The sequence below is a fragment of the Hemitrygon akajei genome, chromosome 22, assembly GCF_048418815.1.
Source record: "Hemitrygon akajei chromosome 22, sHemAka1.3, whole genome shotgun sequence".
NCBI lineage: Eukaryota > Metazoa > Chordata > Chondrichthyes > Myliobatiformes > Dasyatidae > Hemitrygon > Hemitrygon akajei.
The window spans coordinates 22,969,746-22,989,137 of NC_133145.1; the positions used below are offsets into that span (position 1 = coordinate 22,969,746).

A 19,392-nucleotide genomic window follows, 5' to 3' on the forward strand; every position below is an offset into this window, starting at 1 on the left:
TAACTTTGGATATTTCTTTCGGGAGCTCCCGCTCCCTCCACCGGAACAAACTCTTTCTCCAACGTAAACAAACCCAGTATTTCCAGTCACTCATTACACAAGATTTCTACTGCAGACCCGGTGAATCTCCTCTACATCCTCTTCACCTTCCTTAATAATTTGTGGATTACCACAAAATTCAGCATGTTTAACAACATAGTCCAACTGTGAAATATTGAATCATGGGGAGTCCATTTGGAGTATTTAGAATATAAGATAGAGGAACAGAATTAGACCATTCATCCAATTGAGTTTGATCTGCCATACAATCATGGTTGATATTTTTCCTCTCCTGTGTAGCCACTCCTCGACCCGCCCACTCTATAAAACCCTTGATCCAATGCCTCTTTGCTACTTGCCTTTCCTACTGTTTGTGTGCCTTGCTCAAATATTCTCCTTCTTTCAAGCCACAAGTAGATATTGTAAGCTGGTTCCATATGACCCATATCCCTCGACACCTTTCCTATCCATTTTTCATATAGAGGTCCTAGCCATCAGTGTCCAGATGCTAATATGCATATATGCTGTTCTATAAAACCAACATTAACTAATTTCACTTTCCACAAGTGGCCCAAATAGAGCTTTATAAAGATTCAGCATAGCCATTCATCCCATCGAGTCTGCTCTGCTATTTGATGATGGTTGATATATTTTCCCTCTCAACCCCATTCTCCTGGCTTCTCCCCATAACCTTTGACCCCATATACATTAAATACCTTCTGCTTTAAATATACCCAATGACGGCCTCTACAGCCATCTGTAGCAATGAATTCCTCAGATTCACCTCCCTCTGGCTAAAGAAATTCCTCCTCATCTCTGTCCTACTATTTGAAGGCTATGCCCTCTGGTCCTAGACTCACCCGCCATCGGAAACAACATCTCCATGTCCACTCTATTTAAACCTTTCAATATTCCGTAGGTTTCAATAAGATTCTCCCCTCACCCTTCTAAACTCCGGTCAGTACAGGGCCAGAGCCATCAAACGCTCCTCATACATTAACCCTTTCAGTCCTGGGATCATTCTCATAAACTTCCTCTCTAATGATTTTTTAGATATGGGGTCCAAACCTGCTCACAATATTCCAAGTGTGATCTGACCAATGCCTTATAAAGCCTCAGCATTATGTGGTTACATGTACACTCCAATCCTCTCAAAATGAATGTTAATACTGCATTTGAATTCCAAGGATCAGCTTTACTTGCCATGTATTAGGAATTTCCTGTAGTGTGTTGGCCTGACGTGGAATAAAAGACAAAAGCATTCAACAATTATAAGAAAGAATTATATAAAGAATAAACCTAGAGGTTAAAATGTGGATATGAATAAAATGTGCACAAATACATGAATACCAGCATATATTTCCAATGTAAACAATTTTATAAAAAGTGTTCTGAAATGTTTACAGTGCAGTGATTGAGATAATAGATAGAGCAGGTGGGGTGGGATAGCTAAATAGAATGACTTGCCAGGTTAACTGCCTGAGGATGAAACTTTGAAGATGGTGTGATATTTATAGCTGTACAGTGCTTTTAGAAGGGAGCTTTCGGAAAAGGCGGTTTGCTGGGTGGGTGGTGTCCACGATGATTTTTCTTCCCGCTTTTTTCTGGATACATACAAGTCCTGCAGTGATAGTAGATTGCAGCCTTTTCAGCTGTCCTGACAGTTCACCGTAGTTTCTGTATGTTGTGAGAGGATGCTGCCCCAAACCAGATAGTTATGGCTGATGTGAAGTCGCTCCCTCTGATGGCAGTGTAGAATTACACTGGTATGTTCTGGGGAAGATGGAATTTTGCCAACTATCACGAGGAGTAAATCTGCCGAGTCTTTTAGTTAGTAAATGAGATAAGGTTCTCCCACGTGAGACCCTGCGAAATAAAGATCCCCAGGACCTGAACACTGGAATGATACTAACTACAGAGTTGTTGATGATGGTGGGTGGAAGGGAGGCAGGTTTCTCCTGAAGTTGATGTGTATCTCCATGGTTTTGAGGCTATTCAGCTCCAGGCTGTAGTATTCACATCAGGACACTCATTTGTTTACTTTCTGGCGGTACTTAGATTTGTTGCCTCTGGCAACAAACACTGTCACTGTCCAGTGACAGTGTTGTCATCTACAAACTTTATCAGCTTAACTGATTATCACTAGAGATGCAGTCACTGGTGCTGCGGTCATTCCTTTCTACTGGCTCAACCTACAAGTTAACCTTTAGGAAATCCTGCATTAGGACTCTTAAGTCCCTTTGCACTGTCTCCCCATTTAGAAAGTAATCTATACCTTTATTCCATACACCAAAGTGCATGACCATACTCTTCCTTACTCTGTATTCCATTTTCTGCTTCTTTGCCCATTCTCCTAATCTGTCCAAGTGTTTCTGCAGATTCCCTGCTTCTACAACACTACCTGCCCCTCCACTTATCTTTGTATCATCAGCAATATTGGCCACAAAACCACCAGTCCTGTTATCCAGATCATTAACAAGTAACATTAAAACAAACAGAAGCAACACAGACCCCTGCAGTAAGAGGCAATCCCAATATGGACCCTACGGAACACCATTAGTCACCAGCGGACAAACAGTAAAAGGCCCCCTTTATTTGCACTCTGTCTTCTGCTAGCCAGCTGATATTCTGTCCATACTAGTATCTTTCCTATAATACCATGGGCTCTTGTTTAGCAACCTGAAGTGTTGCACCTTGCCAAAGGCTTTCTGAAAATCCCAGTAAAGAAATCCACCATCTCTCCTTTGTTTATTCTGCTTATTACTTCCTCAAAGAATTCCAACAAATTTATCAGACAAGAAATCCTCTTATAAAAACAATGTTGACTTTGGCATATTTTATAATTTGTTTCCAAGTATCCTAAAACCTGATCCTTATTAATGGTCTTTAACATCTTGCCCAGCTCTGAAGTCAGGCTACCTGGCCTACAGCTTCTTGACTTTTGCCTCCCTCCTTTGTTAAAGTGTGGAGTGACGTTTCTGATTTTCCAATCCTCCGCATTCCAGAATCTAGTTATTGAAAGATCAGTACTAATGGCTCCTTAATCTCTTTAGATACCGCCGTCAGAACTCTGGGCTGTAGTCCATCTGATCCAGGTGACTTATCTACCTTCAAATCTTTCAGCTTCCTAAGCATTTCCTTATTCACTTCTGGAACTCGAATTTCTGGAAGACACTAACAACATGCCCGAAACTCGAGAGAGTCAAGAAGCAGACTTGAGTGTAGTTGCTATTACTATGGAGAAGGTGCTTGGGAAGCTGAAAGGTCTGAAGGCAGTTAGTGACCTGGAAGAGATGGACCACATCCCAGAGTTCTAAAAGAGGTGGCTGAAGAGATTGTGGAGACATCAGTAAAGATCTTTCAAGAATCACAAGATTCTGGAATTGTTCTGGAGGACTGGAAAATTACAAATGTCATTCCACTCTTTAGGAAGGGAGGGAGGTAAAAGAAATGAAATTATAAGCCAGGTACCCTAACTTCAAAGGTTGGGAAGATGTTGGGGTCCATTGTTAAGGATGAGCTTTTGGGGTACTTGGAGGTACGTGTTAAAGTAGGCCAAAGTCAGCATGCTTGCCTGACAGATCTGTTGGAATTCTTTCGAGGAATAACAGGCAGGATAGACAAGAAGAGTCAGTGGATGCTGTTTACTTAGATTTTCAGAATGCCTTTGACAAGGTGTGCACTTGAGGTTGCTTAATGAGATAAGAGCCCAAAGTATTACAGGAAAGATACCAGCATGGATAAAAGATTGGCTGATTGAAAGGAGGCAAAGAGTGAGAATAAAGGGGATGGGACCCATTCTGGTTGGCTGTCAGTGATTAGTGGTTTTAAGCAGGGGTCAGTATTGGGACTGCTTCTTTTCGTGTTATATGTCAACAGTTTGGATGATGAAGTTGATGGCTTTGTGGGCAAGTTTGTGGATGTTACAAAGGTAGTTAGAGGGCAGGTAGTGTTGAGGAAGCAGGGAGTCTACCAGAAGGACTAGAACATATCAGGAGAATGGGCAAAGAAATGGCAGGTGGAATATTGTGTAGAGAAATGATTGGTCATGCACTGTGTTAGATGGAGTAAAGCATAGACTGTTTTCTAAATGGGGAAAAAAATTCAAAAACCAGAGGTGCAAAGGGACCTGGGGGTCCTTGTGCAGGATTCTGTAAAGGTTAACTTGTAGGCTGAGTTGGTGGTAAGGAAGGCAAATGCAATGTTAACATTCATTTCAAGAGGACTAGAATATAAGAGCAAGGATGTGATGCTGAGGCTTTGTAAGGCATTAGTGATACCACACTTGAAGTATTGTGAGCAGGTTTGGGCCCTTTGACGAAGAAAGGATGTGCTGGCAGTACGGAAAGACCAGAGAAGGTTCATGAGAATGATTCCAGAATTGAAAGGGTTAACATATGAGGAGTGTTTGATAGCTCTGAGCCTGTACTCGCTGGAGTTCAGACGAATGTAGGGTTTCATTGAAACCTATAAATTACTGAAAGACCTAAGAAGCATGGATGTGGAGAAGATTACCAGAGGGCACAGCCTTAGAGTAGAGGGGTGCCCATTTAGGACCATAAAATACAGGAGCAGAATTAGACCATTTGGCCCATTGAGTCTGCTCTGCCATTTCATCATGGCTGATCCATTTCCATATAACATATAACAATTCCTTTCCTATCCATGTACCTATCCAATTTTACTTTAAATGACAATACCGAACCTGCCTCTACCACTTCTACTGGAAGCTCGTTCCACACAGCTACCACTCTCTGAGTAAAGAAGTTCCCCCCTCGTGTTACCCCTAAACTTTTGCCCCTTAACTCAACTCATGTCCTCTTGTTTGAATCTCCCCTACTCTCAATGGAAAAAGCCTATCCATGTCAACTCTATCTATCCCCCTCATAATTTTAAATACCTCTATCAAGTCCCCCCTCAACCTTCTACGCTCCAAAGAATAAAGACCTAACTTGTTCAGCCTTTCCCTGTAACTTGAAACCCAGGTAACATTCTAGAAAATCTTCTCTGTACTCTCTCTATTTTGTTGATACCTTTCCTATAATTCAGTGACCAGAACTGTACACAATACTCCAAATTCGGCCTAACCAATGCCTTGTACAATTTTAACATTACATCCCAACTCCTATACTTAATGCTCTGATTTATAAAGGCCAGCATACCAAAAGCTTTCTTCACCACCCTATCCACATGAGATTCCACCTTCAGGGAACTATGCACCATTATTCCGAGATCACTGTTCTACTGTATTCTTCAATGCCCTACCATTTACCATGTATGTCCTATTTGGATTATTCCTACCAAAATGTACTACCTCACATTTATCAGCATTAAACTCCATCTGCCATTGTTCAGCCCACTCTTCTAACTGGCCTAAATCTCTCTGCAGGCTTTGAAAACCTTCTTCATTATCCACAACGTCACCTACCTTAGTATCATCTGCATACTTACTAATGCAATTTACCACCCCATCATCCAGATCATTAATGTAAATGACAAACAACATTGGACCCAGTACAGATCCCTGAGGCACACCATTAGTCACCGGCCTCCAACCTGACAAACAGTTATCCACCACTACTCTCTGGCATCTCCCATCCAGCCACTGTTGAATCCATTGTACTTCTTCAATATTAATACCTAATGATTGAACCTTCCTAACTAACCTTCCGTGAGGAACCTTGTCAAAGGCCTTACAGAAGTCCATATAGACAACATCCACTGCTTTACCCTCATCAACTTTCCTCATAACCTCTTCAAAAAATTCAATAAGATTTGTCAAACGTGACCTTCCATGCACAAATCCATGCTGACTATTCCTAATCAGACCCTGTCTATCCAGATAATTATATATACCATCTCTAAGAATACTTCCCATTAATTTACCCACCACTGACGTCAAACTGACAGGCCTATAATTGCTGGGTTTACTCTTAGAACCCTTTTTAAACAATGGAACCACATGAGCAATATGTCAATCCTCTGGCACCATCCCCGTTTCTAATGACAATTGAAATATTTCTGTCAGAGCCCTTGCTATTTCTACACCAACTTCCCTCAAGGTCCTAGGGAATATCCTGTCAGGACCCGGAGATTTATCCACTTTTATATTCCTTAAAAGCACCAGTACTTCCTCCTCTTTAATTGTCATAGTTTCCATAACTTCCCTACTTGTTTCCCTTACCTTACACAATCCAATATCCTTCTTCTTACCGAAGAAAAGAAATTGTTCAAAATCTCCCCCATCTCTTTCGGCTCCACACATAGCTGTCCAGTCTGATTCTCTAAGGGACCAATTTTATCCCTCACTATCCTTTTGCTATTGATATAACTGTAGAAACCCTTCAGATTTATTTTCACCTTACTTGCCAAAGCAACCTCGTATCTTTTAGCTTTTCTAATTTCTTACTTAAGATTCTTTTTACATTCTTTATATTCTTCGAGCACCTCATTTACTCCATGCTGCCTATATTTATTGTAGATATCTCTCTTTTTCCTAACCAAGTTTCCAATATCCCTTGAAAACCATGGCTCTCTCAAACTTTTAACCTTTCCTTTCAACCTAACAGGAACATAAAGATTCTGTACCCTCAAAATTTCACCTTTAGATGACCTCCATTTCTCCATTACATCCTTCCCATAAAACAAATTGTCCCAATCCACTCCTTCTAAATCCTTTCGCATCTCCTCAAAGTTAGCCTTTCTCCAATCAAAAATCTCAACCCTGGGTCCAGTCCTGTCCTTCTCCATAATTATATTGAAACTAATGGTATTGTGATCATTGGACCCAAAGTGCTCCCCAACACATACCTCTGTCACCTGACCTATTTCATTCCCTAACAGGAGATCCAACACTGCCCCTTCCCTAGATGGTACCTCTATGTATTGCTGCAAAAAACTATCCTGCGGACATTTTACAAACTTCAAACCATCCATCCCTTTTACAGTATGGGCTTCCCAGTCTATGTGTGGAAAATTAAAATCTCCCACAATCACAACCCTGTGCTTACTACAAATATCTGCTATCTCCTTGCAAATTTGCTCCTCCAATTCTCACTCCCCATTAGATGGTCTATAATACACCCCTATAAGTGTTACTACACCTTTCCCATTCCTCAATTCCACCCAAATAGTTTCCCTAGACGAGCCCACTAATCTATCCTGCCAGAGCACTGCTGTAATATTTTCTCTGACAAGCAATGCAACACCTCCCCCTCTTGTCCCTCCGATTCTATCACACCTGAAGCAATGAAATCCAGGAATATTTAGTTGCCAATCACACCCCTCCTGCAACCATGTTTCACTAATAGCTACAACATCATATTTCCAGGTATCAGTCCATGCTCTAAGCTCATCCACCTTTCTTACAATGCTCCTAGCATTAAAATAAATGCATTTAAGAAATTCTCCACCTCCTCCTCTCTGTTTATCTCTAACAGTACAAAGAACTTTACTGTCTTTTTCTTCCTTCTTCCCATACACCTGTTCCTACACTCTGGTTCACCCCCCCCCCCCCCCTGTATCTAGTTTAAATCCACTGGAGCCTCTCTAGCAAACCTACCTGCAAGAATATTTGTCCCCCTCCAGTTCAGATGTAAACCATCCCACCGGAACAGGTCCCACCTTCCCTGGAAAACTGCCCAATTATCTATAAATCTGAAGCCCTCCCTCCTGCACCATGTGTTCAGCCACATGTTGATCTGCACAATCTTACTATTCCTAAACCCACCTGCATGTGGCACTGGTAGTAATCCTGAGATTGCTATCCTGGAGGTCCTGTCCTATAACTTGGCACCTAGCTCCCTAAACTCACCTTTCAGGACATCCTCACTCTTCCTACCCACATCATTGGTCCCTACATGGACCACGACATCTGGCTGCTCACCATCCCTCTCGAAAATACTGAGAACTCAATCCGAGATATCACAAACCCTGGCACCAGGGAGGCAACAGACCATCCAGGATTCTCAATCTCTTCTACAGAACCTCCTATCTGTCCCCCTAACTATCAAATCCCCTATCACTACTGTTCTCCTCTTTTCCCTCCTTCCCTTCTGAGCTGAGGGTCCAGTCTTGGTGCCAGAGACGCAACCACTGCAACTTGTCCCTGGTAGGTTGTCCCCACCAACAGTATCCAAAACGGTATACTTGTTGTTGATGGGAACGGCCACAGGGGTGTTCTGCTCTTCCTGTCTATTACCCTTCCCTCTCCTGACAGTCACCCAACTACCTGTCTCCTGACTGCTAGGGGTGACTCTCCCTGAAACTCCTGTCTATTTCTGCCTCTGCCTCCCGAATGATCCGAAGTTCATCCAGCTCCAGCTCCAGTTCCCTAACACGGTTTGCCAGGAGCTGCAGCTGGATGCACCTTTCGCAGGTGTAGTCATCAGGGACAGCTGTGCTCATCCTGACTTCCCACATACTGCAAACAGAGCACTTGACTGCCCTAACTGCTGCCTCCATTACCTACTCCTAATCTAATTAGATTAATTAAAGGAGCTTATTCGGCCTTACTTCACCTGGAGTGAAGCTCGTACTCAGCCTCTCCTCGCTTTTTAAACTCCCCCGCTGATCTCAGAGGCTGACTTTCACGTGCTTGCGCAGTCGTGCCCTGTTCAAACTCGCCTCTGCCTGTTCTCGCCGAAGCCTGATTGAGCCAAAGCCGACCCACTCTACCTCAGTCCACTCCGACGATGGCCGCTGTATATGGCGGTCTTTCTTTTAAACCTTTGGCACTACGTCACGCGCCTGCACAGTCTAGCCTCTTTGCCCCGATCAGTTTTTTTAAAAAAAACAGCTTTTCTGCGAGCTTCTTTTACCTCTTCCCTCTCCGCCTCTTGCTTCGATTTCCCACTCAGCCTGCCTTCCCTCCTTATCCCTTCATGCCCCGAATAATCCAGAGTCTATCTACCTCTGCATTAAGTATACCTACAGTCACCTGTGGCCACAAATTCCACCCATTCACCATCCTCTGGATAAAAATATTCCTCCTCACCTTTCTTCTATATGTCCCTCTATTCTGACGCTGTGTCTTAGACTCTCCCACCATAGGAAACATCTTCTCCACATCGAGGCCTTTCGACACTCGTTAGGTTTCAATGAGGTCCCCTCTCTTTCTTCTGGATTCCAGTGAGAGCAAAGATGAGAAGGAATTTCTTTAGCCAGAGGGTGGTGAATCAGTGGAACTCATTGCCACAATCAATCCATTCAGTACATTTAAAGCAGAGGTTGATTAGGTTCTCGATTAGTCAGGACAACAAAGGTTATGGTGAGATGACAGGAGAATGGGTTTGAGAAGGAGAATAAATCACCATGATGGAATAGCAGAGCAGACTCGATGGTCTGAGTGCCCTACTATGCCTATTTTCCATACTGAGTGTGTCTTGGAATTTCGAGGCAAAATACTTAACAACACACATCAGTTACTTGGGAAGCTTATTAAAACATGTTGATTGGATTTGTTCTACTTTTTTAAACTTAATTGAATATGTGCCCTGTCATGTTATCTTTTTAATGTTTAAAAATATTTTAATTGGCTTTGGAAAAGATTCAAAAATGATCTTGAATCACGACTGGCAGCTCTCTGGACAAGACTCAGCGCAGATTAAGAATTAGTGTTGTTTGTAATACTGAGAGCCCCGGGCACAAAATCAAGAGAAGCAGGATGAAGGAGGAGAAAATAGAGGTCAAAACTGGCCATTCAGCCCATCATACCTGTCCCATTATTCAATGTAATCATGGCTGATCTTCTCCAGACCTCACCTAGTGGGACAACTTCTCATGCCTGGAATTAGTCAAAGGAATCTGGTTTGGACAGCCTCCAATGTTAATATAAGCTTTCTTAAATAGCAGGATCAAAGCTTGAGTCACTTTAGAGGCTTTTAAGAAATAGCACATGTGATAGGACGGGTCTGTTGGATGAAATAAAAACGGGACAGTTCATAGTTAATATTTTCTTAGTTCCAAATGTGAGTTGCACATACTCCAGTGATCTCGCTCAGACATCCATTTCTATTCACGTTTGGAACTCGCTCAAAAGGAGATTTAGTGAAAAACAGTGCATTGCATGCCATCTGTACAAATCATTGCAAAACTGAAGTAACATCGGGGTAGTACAAAAGGAAGAGCAATAACCAAAGCAGACTATAGTGTTACATTTACAGAGGAAATGCAGTAGCAGGAGACACATAAGGTCCAAGGGTGTTGTAGACAGTGACTAAGGATTCAAATCTAGCAGTGGATCTGGATCAATTGGTAAAATGGGTTGGAAAATGGCACATGGAATTTAATGCAGAAAAGTGTGAGGTAATGCACTTTGGGAGAACAAACCAGGGTAGGACTTCCATGGTGAGCGGTAGGGTACTGAGGAGAGCGGTAGGACAGAGGGATCTGGGAATACAGATCCTTAATTCCTTGAAAGTGGCATCACAATTAGATAGGGTTGTAAAGAAAGCTTTTGGCACGTTGGCCTTCATAAATCAAAGTATTGAGTACAGGAGTTGGGATGATATGTTGATATTGTCTAAGACTTTGGTGAGGCCTAATTTGGGGTATTGTGTGCATTTCTGGTCACCTACCTACAAGAATGATATCAATCAGATTGAGTGAATGCAGAGAATATTTTCCAAAGGTGTTACTGGGACTTACGGACCTGAGTTATGGGGTAAGGTTGAATAGGTTAGGACTTTATTCCCTGGCATGTAGAAGAGTGTGGAGAAATTTGATAGAAGTATACAAAATTATGAGGGGTATAGATAGGGTAAATGCAAGCAGGCTTTTTTCTATTGAGGTTGGATAAACTAGAATTAGAGTTCATGGGTTAAGGTTGACGGGTGACGTATTTGAATTTAAATTGATTTTATTTTTTTACATCCTTTGCATACAGTAAAAATCCTTTGCATCCTTTGCATAAAGTAAAAATCTTTACGTTACGTCTCCATCTAAATGTGCAAAGTACAGTCATAGTAATTGATAATAAATAGAGCAGTCAGTGTAATATAGAGTACAATCAAATTAGCATGAGTTCAACAGTCTGATGGCCTGGTGGAAGGAGCTGTCCCAGAGCCTGTTGGTCCTGGCTTTTATGCTGTGGTACCGTTTCCTAGATGGTAGCAGCTGGAATAGATTGTGGTTGGGGTGACTTGGGTCCCCAATTATCCTACAGGCCTTTTTTTACACACCTGTCCTTGTAAATGTCCTGAATAGTGGGAAGTTCACAACTACAGATGCGCTGGGCAGTCCGCACCACTCTCTGCAGAGTCCTGCACTTAAGGGAATTACTGTTCCCATACCAGGCAGTGATGCAACCAGTCAGGATGCTCTCAATTGTGCCCCTGTAGAAAGTTCCTGGGATTTGGGGGCCCATACCAAACTTCCTCAACTGCCTGAGGTGTAAAAGGCACTGTTGTGTCTTTTCCATCACACAGTCGGTGTGTACAGACCACATGAGGTCCTCATGAGGGAGAACCTCTTCACTCAGAGGGTGGTGAGAGTGTGGAACGAGCTGCCAGCAGAAGTGGTGGATGCAGGTTCGATTTCAACATTTAAGAGAAATTTAGTTTATGGAAGGCTATGATTCGGATCCAGATTGATGGAACTAGGCAGCATAATAGTTCAGCATGGACTAGATGGGCAGAGGGACCTAGTTCTGTGCTGTAGTATTCTATTACTGTGACTCTAGTCTAGCAATTGACATTTAAAAACAAAAAAAAAGATTCATAAGATATAGGAGAAGAATTCAGCCATTCAGTGGATTGAAGCTGCCTCACCATTCAATCTTGGCTGGACATATTTTCAGCCCCATTCTCTTGCCTTCTCTCTTACCAATCGAGAATCGATTAATCTTGGCCTTATACACAGCCAATGACTTGGCCTCCAGGGCCCTCTGTTCGAAGAAATTCCATAGATTCCCCACCCTCTGGCTGAAGAAATCCCTCTTCATCTCAGTTTTAGAGGATCATTCCTTGTTTCTGTGCCCTTGGATCCATATCCACTCTATCTCAGCGTATGGTAGGTTGCATTGAGGTTCCTCCTCATCCTTCTGAATAATATCAAATACAGGCCCAGAGATATCAAACATTCCTCGGACATCAAGCCTTTCACTCCCAGGCTCATTGTTGTGAACCTCCTCTGGACCCTCTTCAGGGGCAACACGTCTCTTTTTGGAAGCAGAGCCCAAAATTTGTGCACAATACTCCAAGTGCAGTCTGATCAAAGCTTCAGCAGTGCATCCTTTCTTTTATGTTCTACTACTCTCAAAATGAATGCTAGCATGGATTTGACTTTGTCACTACTGACTCGACCTGTAGTTAACCTGGATGGAATCCTGAACCAGGTCTCCAAAGTCCCTGAATTTACTACCCATTTAGAAAGTGGTCAGTGTCTTTGTTCCTCCTGCCAAAGTGTATTACACTACATTTCCCTATGCTGTAATCCATCTGCCTCTTCTCCTACTCTCCCAAACTACGTAAGTCTTTCTGCATGTTTCCTGTCTCACTGACACTACCTGTTCCACCCGACCCCCCCCCCCCCCACATCTTGGTATCATCTGCAGAACTGGCCATCCTTTATCTTTCATCCAGGTGAAGAGTTGTAGTCCCCATACTGACCCCTGCAAAACTCCACTATAGTGGCCACTAGCACCCTTTCATTAAAGGACCCCCATTATCTCCCACTTTCTACCTTCTGCTGGTCAGTCAGACTTCTACCCATGCTAGTGTCTTGCTTTTAACACCAGGGGTTTAAATCCTGTTTAGCAGGCACATGTGAGGCACCATGTCAAAACACTTCTGAAAATCCAGGTAACCACATCCACTGACTAACCTGTTTCTTACCATAGAACCACAGAACACTACAGCACAGTACAGGCCCTTCAGCCCTCCATGTTGTGCTGACTCATATAATCCTTTTAAAAAAGTACTATACCCACACTACCCCATAACCCTCTATTTTTCTTTCATCCATGTGCCTGTCCAAGAGGCTCTTAAATACCCCTAATGCCTCCACCACCATCCCTGGCAAGTCATTCCAGGCACTCACAACCCTCTGTGTAAAAAAACTTACCCCTGATGTCTCCCCTAAACTTCCCTCCCTTAATTTTGTACATATGCCCTCTAGTGTTTGCTATTGGTGCCCTAGAAAACAGGTACTGACTATCCACCTATGCCTCTCATAATCTTGTAGACCTCTATCAAGTCCCCTCTCATTCTTCTACGCTCCAAAGAGTAAAGTCCCAGCTCTGCTAACCTTGCTTCATATGGCTTGTTCTCCAAACCAGGCAACATCCTGGTAAATCTCCTCTGCACCCTCTCCATAGCTTCCACATCCTTCCTATAGTGAGGTGACCAGAATTGAACACAATACTCTAAGTGCGGTCTCACCAGAGATTTGTAGAGTTGCAACATGACCTCCCTACTCTTGAACTCAATTCCCCTGTTAATGAAGCCTAGCATCCCATAGGCCTTCTAAACTACCCTATCAACCTGTGCAGCGACCTTGAGGGATGTATGGATTTGAACCCCAAGGTCCTTTTGTTCATCCGCACTCTTAAGTAACTGACCATTAATCCTGTACTCAGTCTTCTGGTTTGTCCTTCCAAAATGCATCACCTCACACTTGTCCGGATTGAATTCCATCTGCCATTTTTCTGCCCAACTCTGCAGCCTGTCTATAGCCTCTTGGAACCTTGAACAACGTACAGCTCCATCCACAACTCCTCCAATCTTCGTGTCATCCGCAAACTTACTCACCCATCTTTCTGCCTCTACATCCAGGTCATTTATAAAAATCACAAATAGCAGGTCCCAGAACAGATCCCTGCGGCACTCCACTAATCACCGACCTCCAGGCAGAACACTTTCCTTCCACAACTACCCTCTGCATTCTTCCTTTAAGCCAATTTTTTATCCAAACAGTCAAGGTTCTACTTATCCCGTGCCTCGTGACTTTCTGGATGAGTCTCTCGTGAGGGACCTTGTCAACCTTTCAACCTTTGATTCTCAAAGATTCAACATTTATTCCACATACTAAAGGCTTTGATAGAATTCTCCTCACAACATAATGAAAGATCAAAAATGTTAACTGTATTTCTCACACTATGTATGTTGCCGGACCTGGTTTTTTCTTATATCTGCAATATTTTTTTCCTCTCCAATTTCTTCCCATTTTCAGTAGCCTCCAGGTGCCATCTAGTGTTGTATTTTGGAACTGTTCCATTGAAATGAAAGCACTGACCTCAATTGTCCATGAGCTTAGTGGCTTAAAGCAACACACTAAAGTTTAGCCATTGAAACTGAAGGAAGTCCAATACTTCTGTAATGAATGACTGTCTAGAACTTGCTGAAAAACTTAGTAAGCGGGACCATTCTTCATTGGTCTTGCTAGAACTAATCAATGTTATTATGGGAAATTCCTTTTCCATTCTCAGGCTAGGTCTGTCATAGAGTGAAACAGCAACAAAACAGGCTCTTTAGTCCAACTGGCCAACGCTGACCAAGATTCCCATGCAAACAGGTCCTATTTGTCTATAATTGGCCCATATCCCTGTAAATCTTTCCTATTTACATACTTGTCAAACTCTTCTAAAGTTTGTTATTGTACCTGCTTCAGCCTCTTCCTTTCACAGTTCATTCCATATATTGACCACCCTCTGAAAGACTAAGTTACCCCTTAAGCTCCTATTAAATCTCCCCCTTCTCAGTTTAAACTACACCCTCTCTATTTCTTGACTACCTACCCTGGCAAAAAGACAGAGTGCATTCATCCTGCCTGTTCTCTTCATTAATGTATAAACATCTATAAGATCACCCCTCAATCTCCTAAATTCAAAGCAAACAAAATCCTTGCCTGTTCAACCTCTCCATATAATTTAGTCCCTCCAGTTCTGGCAATATGCTTGTAAATCTTTCCTGTGAACTGTACAATTTAATACATCTTTCCTACAAAAGTGTGTTTAAAACCAAGCACAATATGGCTTCAGATGTGTCTTGTACAACTGCACCATGACCTCGCAATACCTACATTCATTGCCCTACTACTGAAGGCCAGTATGCCAAAAGGCTTTTCATCACCTGTCTAATGTGACTCCACTTTAAGGGAAGGATATACCTGAACTTTCTCTGTTCTACAACAGTCCCCACGGTCCTGCCATTTTAATGTGAAAACTCTTCCTTGATCTAACTTACAAAAATCCACTCCTCAAACTTAACTGAATTAAATCCATTTGCCTTTCCTTCCCCTACTTCCTCAGCTGATCAAAAAACTTTTGTGATCTTTATAACCTTCATTGTCCACAATACTACCTGTTTTAGTGTCACCCTCAAATTTACTAACCATGCCTTCTGCATTCTCATCTAAATTATTGATGCAGATGACAAACAACAACAAGCCAAGGGCTTACCCATCATGGGTCGCCACGGGCAATATCCCAGGAGGTGTTGGTCTTGCTTATTTCTGAAGTTGGAGTGGGTTTTTAGGAGAGCCTGGGCAGAGGGTTTTGTGCCAGCCGGGTTCTGTTCATTGCTTTGTAGCCTGTTGCCGCTGTCTGTGCAAAGTTTTCATTGTCTTGGAGTGGAAAGAAAATAAGGTTTTCATGTTTGGATACCAACAGGAAGAAGCTGACGTGTCGATTACAGGAGGCTGAAGAGGCCGCAGAAGCAGCCCAGGCCAAGTGCTCCAGCTTGGAGAAAACCAAACAGCGGCTGCAAATCGAGGTGGAGGAGCTGAGCATTGACCTGGAGAAGGTAGGTCTCCCCAGAGTGGCTCGCACCAGCAGACGCAGTCCAGCAAGTTAGCTCAGCAGCCCAGGTTATGTATACTCTACAGCCAAAGAGATGAGAAGTTACCTTGGCCACAGGCATTTCCTTGTATGCCTTTTGATTCCCCTGCTATCTCTCATACATGGCATTGGGGGGAAGATATTGACATGGATTGAAAACTGGTTGGCAGATAGAAAGCAAAGGGTAACGGTGAATGGGTGTTTCTCGGAATGGCAGGTGGTAACTAGTGGGGTGCCACAGGGCTCGGTATTGGGACCACAGCTGTTTACGATTTACATCAACGATTTAGATGAAGGCATTGAGAATAACATCAGCAAGTTTGCTGATGATACTAAGCTGGGTGGCAGTGTGACATGTGATGAGGATGTTAGGAGAATTCAGGGTGACTTGGATAGGCTGGGTGAGTGGGCAGATACTTGGCAGATGACGTTTAATGTGAATAAGTGTGAGGTTGTCCACTTTGGGAGTAAGAACAGGAAGGCAGATTATTATCTGAACGGTGTAGAGTTAGGTAAGGGAGAAATACAAAGAGATCTAGGAGTCCTTGTTCATCAGTCACTGAAGGTGAATGAGCAAGTGCAGCAGGCAGTGAAGAAGGCTAATGGAATGTTGGCCTTTATTACAAAGGGAATTGAGTACAAGAGCAAGGAAATCCTCTTCCATTTGTACAGGGCCCTGGTGAGACCACACCTGGAGTATTGTGTACAGTTTTGGTCTCCAGGGTTAAGGAAGGACATCCTGGCTTTAGAAGAAGTGCAGCGTAGATTCACGAGGTTAATTCCTGGGATGTCTGGACTGTCTTACGCAGAAAGGTTAGAGAGACTGGGCTTGTACACACTGGAATTAAGGAGATTGAGAGGGGATCTGATTGAAACATATAAGATTATTAAGGGATTGGACAAGATAGAGGCAGGAAATATGTTCCAGATGCTGGGAGAGTCCAGTACCAGAGGGCATGGTTTGAGAATAAGGGATAGGTCATTTAGGAAGAGTTAAGGAAAAACTTCTTCTCCCAGAGAGTTGTGGGGGTCTGGAATGCACTGCCTCGGAAGGCAGTGGAGGCTAATTCTCTGGATGCTTTCAAGAAGGAGCTAGATAGGTATCTTATGGATAGGGGAATCAAGGGATATGGGGACAAGGCAGGAACCGGGTATTAATTGTAGATGATCAGCCATGATCTCAGAATGGCGGTGCAGGCTCGAAGGGCCGAATGGTCTACTTCTGCACCTATTGTCTGTTGTCTATTTATTGTGTTCCCTAATGATGTAGGAAACCATTCTATGATGGGTTTCAACTATTCCCATTAATCTCACTCTGCAAAGCATTTTCTTTCTCTCTCACTCTCACACACACACACCCATTGACTCCTACTGATTCCTTTAACACCAGAAACAATTCATACCCTTACTAGAAGGTATCTTGTTTCCAGCAGACTACCTCACTCCCTTTTCCAGTAAATAGTGTCAGAAGTTTTATGATTGTCTGTGATGAGACACAAAGCTGCTCTGCACCCAAGCCATCAATCTTCACTTTCCTCTATGTGTTGAACATATGTCTAAACATGAGAAGAATTCAAACTCTCTTCCTCTTCCTGTAGGCGAATGCAGCAGGTGCAACCCTGGACAAGAAGCAACGAATGATTGACAAGCAGATTTCAGACTGGCGTCAGAAGTGTGAGGAGATTCAGATGGAGCTGGAGTCCTCGCAGAAAGAGTGTCGGCAATACGCCACCGAGCTCTTCAAACTGAAGACTTCCTATGAAGAGCTGATCGAACAGCTGGACTCAATTAAGCGGGAGAACAAAACACTCCAAGGTAGATTTGAGGAAAAGATGTTTGGGTACAGTTGCGTAATATTAACATCAGTGGACAGGTTCCGTGTTTGACATAAAACAATGTAGAGGGATAGAAAGACAATGTTCAAGAGTATCGTTAACAATCATAAGTCTATATAGATGACTTACTATGTTATTTAGCTGCTCATCAGCATTGTGCACAGAATAAATAAAAAGATTAGACCTAACGTTCCGGCATTCAGTTAGTGCTTTTTAGCATCTGTAACTGGATATGAAGGGTTTAAAGTGGGCAGCTGGAAAACAGCATGTAACTCATCTGTAGAGGCAAATTAATTCAGGTCATGCTTTCTACATCCAGCAGAAGTTGAGATGTCAGATCTGATGTCAACTACAAAGCAATCAAGTAGCTAACTGATAACTGCCTTAAAACCCACACCTTGTTGTAGAGAGGTTAAAAAACAGAGTAGCCCACCTCAGCGCACCACATGCCTTGCAATGTCACTAACAGGTTCTTCAGCCCTGATATGCCCAGCTCCCTGGCATGTCTATGGGGAAAAGAATGATTCAATTACCTATAAATGTTCTTTTGCACTGAAGCATCAGTCATAATTTACTGTTCACTTTACTATTGAGGGCCCACAACATATACGCTCTGAGCTCACTTATTAAGTGCCTCCTGTACCTAATAAAGTGGTTACTGAGCGCATGTTCCTGGTCTTCTGCTGCTGTAGCACATCCACTTAAAGGTTTAACACGTTGTGCATTCAGAGGTGTTCTGCACACCACTGCTGTAATGCATGGCTGTTTGAAATACTGTCGCCTTCCTGTCAACCTGAGCCAGTCCGGGCATTCTCTGAACTCTTTCGTTAACAAAGCTTTTTTGCCCCCAGAATTACCACTCACTGGATTTGATTTTTTTGCTTTTTGCATCGTTCTCTGTAAACTCTAGAGACTCATGCATGAAAATCCCAGGAGATCAGCAGTTTCTGAGACACTCAAACCACAATTATTCCACAGTCAAAGTCACATTTCTTTTCCATTCTGATGTTTGGTCTGAACAGCAATTGAACCTATTGATCATGCCTGCAAGTTTTTCGCATTGAGTTGCTGTCACTTGATTGGCTGATTAGATATTAGCATTAACGAGCAGATGTACAGGAGCACCAAATAAAGTGACCACTGAGTGTGTGAGCATGAGTGCTATTACTGACACCTGAATTTAACTCTCAGTCTGAAACCCTTTATGGCAATATTTAGCCATGGGAATGATGTGGTGGAGTGACCAAGAGACACCCAAACTTCATGATAACCTCACCGACCACCATCTACATTTCAGTACCTGTTTAGGACTGCACACTCACCCCTTACCGTCAGCTGTTGCTCCATTCCTTCCCACCTCTCCACATGGTTCCCTGCCTCTGATGATACAAGATGATTTTTAACACTGTCCATGTATTTGTATGTCTTCTACTTTACTTACTCCCAACCCTTGAAGTTTCAATGTGTAACTTTCTAAACTCTGAACATGGTGCTCCCTCTACCAATCCAGAGCAAACTGGGACAAAGATCACTCTGTGTTAGAATCTGCCTCAGATCCAAGGCATTCTCTGTTGGGATAATGAGCTGGATCCGGAGGCTGGTGGGGTGATAGGTGAGGACAAGGGCAACTGTGTCCCTGTTGTGGTGACGGGAGGATGGGGTGAGGGCCAAAGTGCGAAATGCTATTCCCTATTCACAGTTCCTTTGTCTCCGCCGCATCTGCTCCCAGGATGTCTTTCCATT

At 43.0% G+C, this 19,392-nt stretch overlaps 1 protein-coding gene across 8 annotated transcripts in view; it reads left to right on the forward strand.

Annotated features, from left to right (window-relative positions):
• LOC140714553 (putative uncharacterized protein MYH16) overlaps positions 1–19,392 on the forward strand; it is a 340,102-nt gene that overhangs the window by 291,204 nt on the left and 29,506 nt on the right. For all 8 annotated transcript variants that reach the window (XM_073025840.1, XM_073025835.1, XM_073025838.1 and 5 more), the window contains 2 exons: positions 15,647–15,779; positions 17,413–17,629. In XM_073025840.1, coding sequence (XP_072881941.1) covers positions 15,647–15,779; positions 17,413–17,629 — 350 coding nt within the window. The remainder of the gene's footprint in view (positions 1–15,646; positions 15,780–17,412; positions 17,630–19,392) is intronic.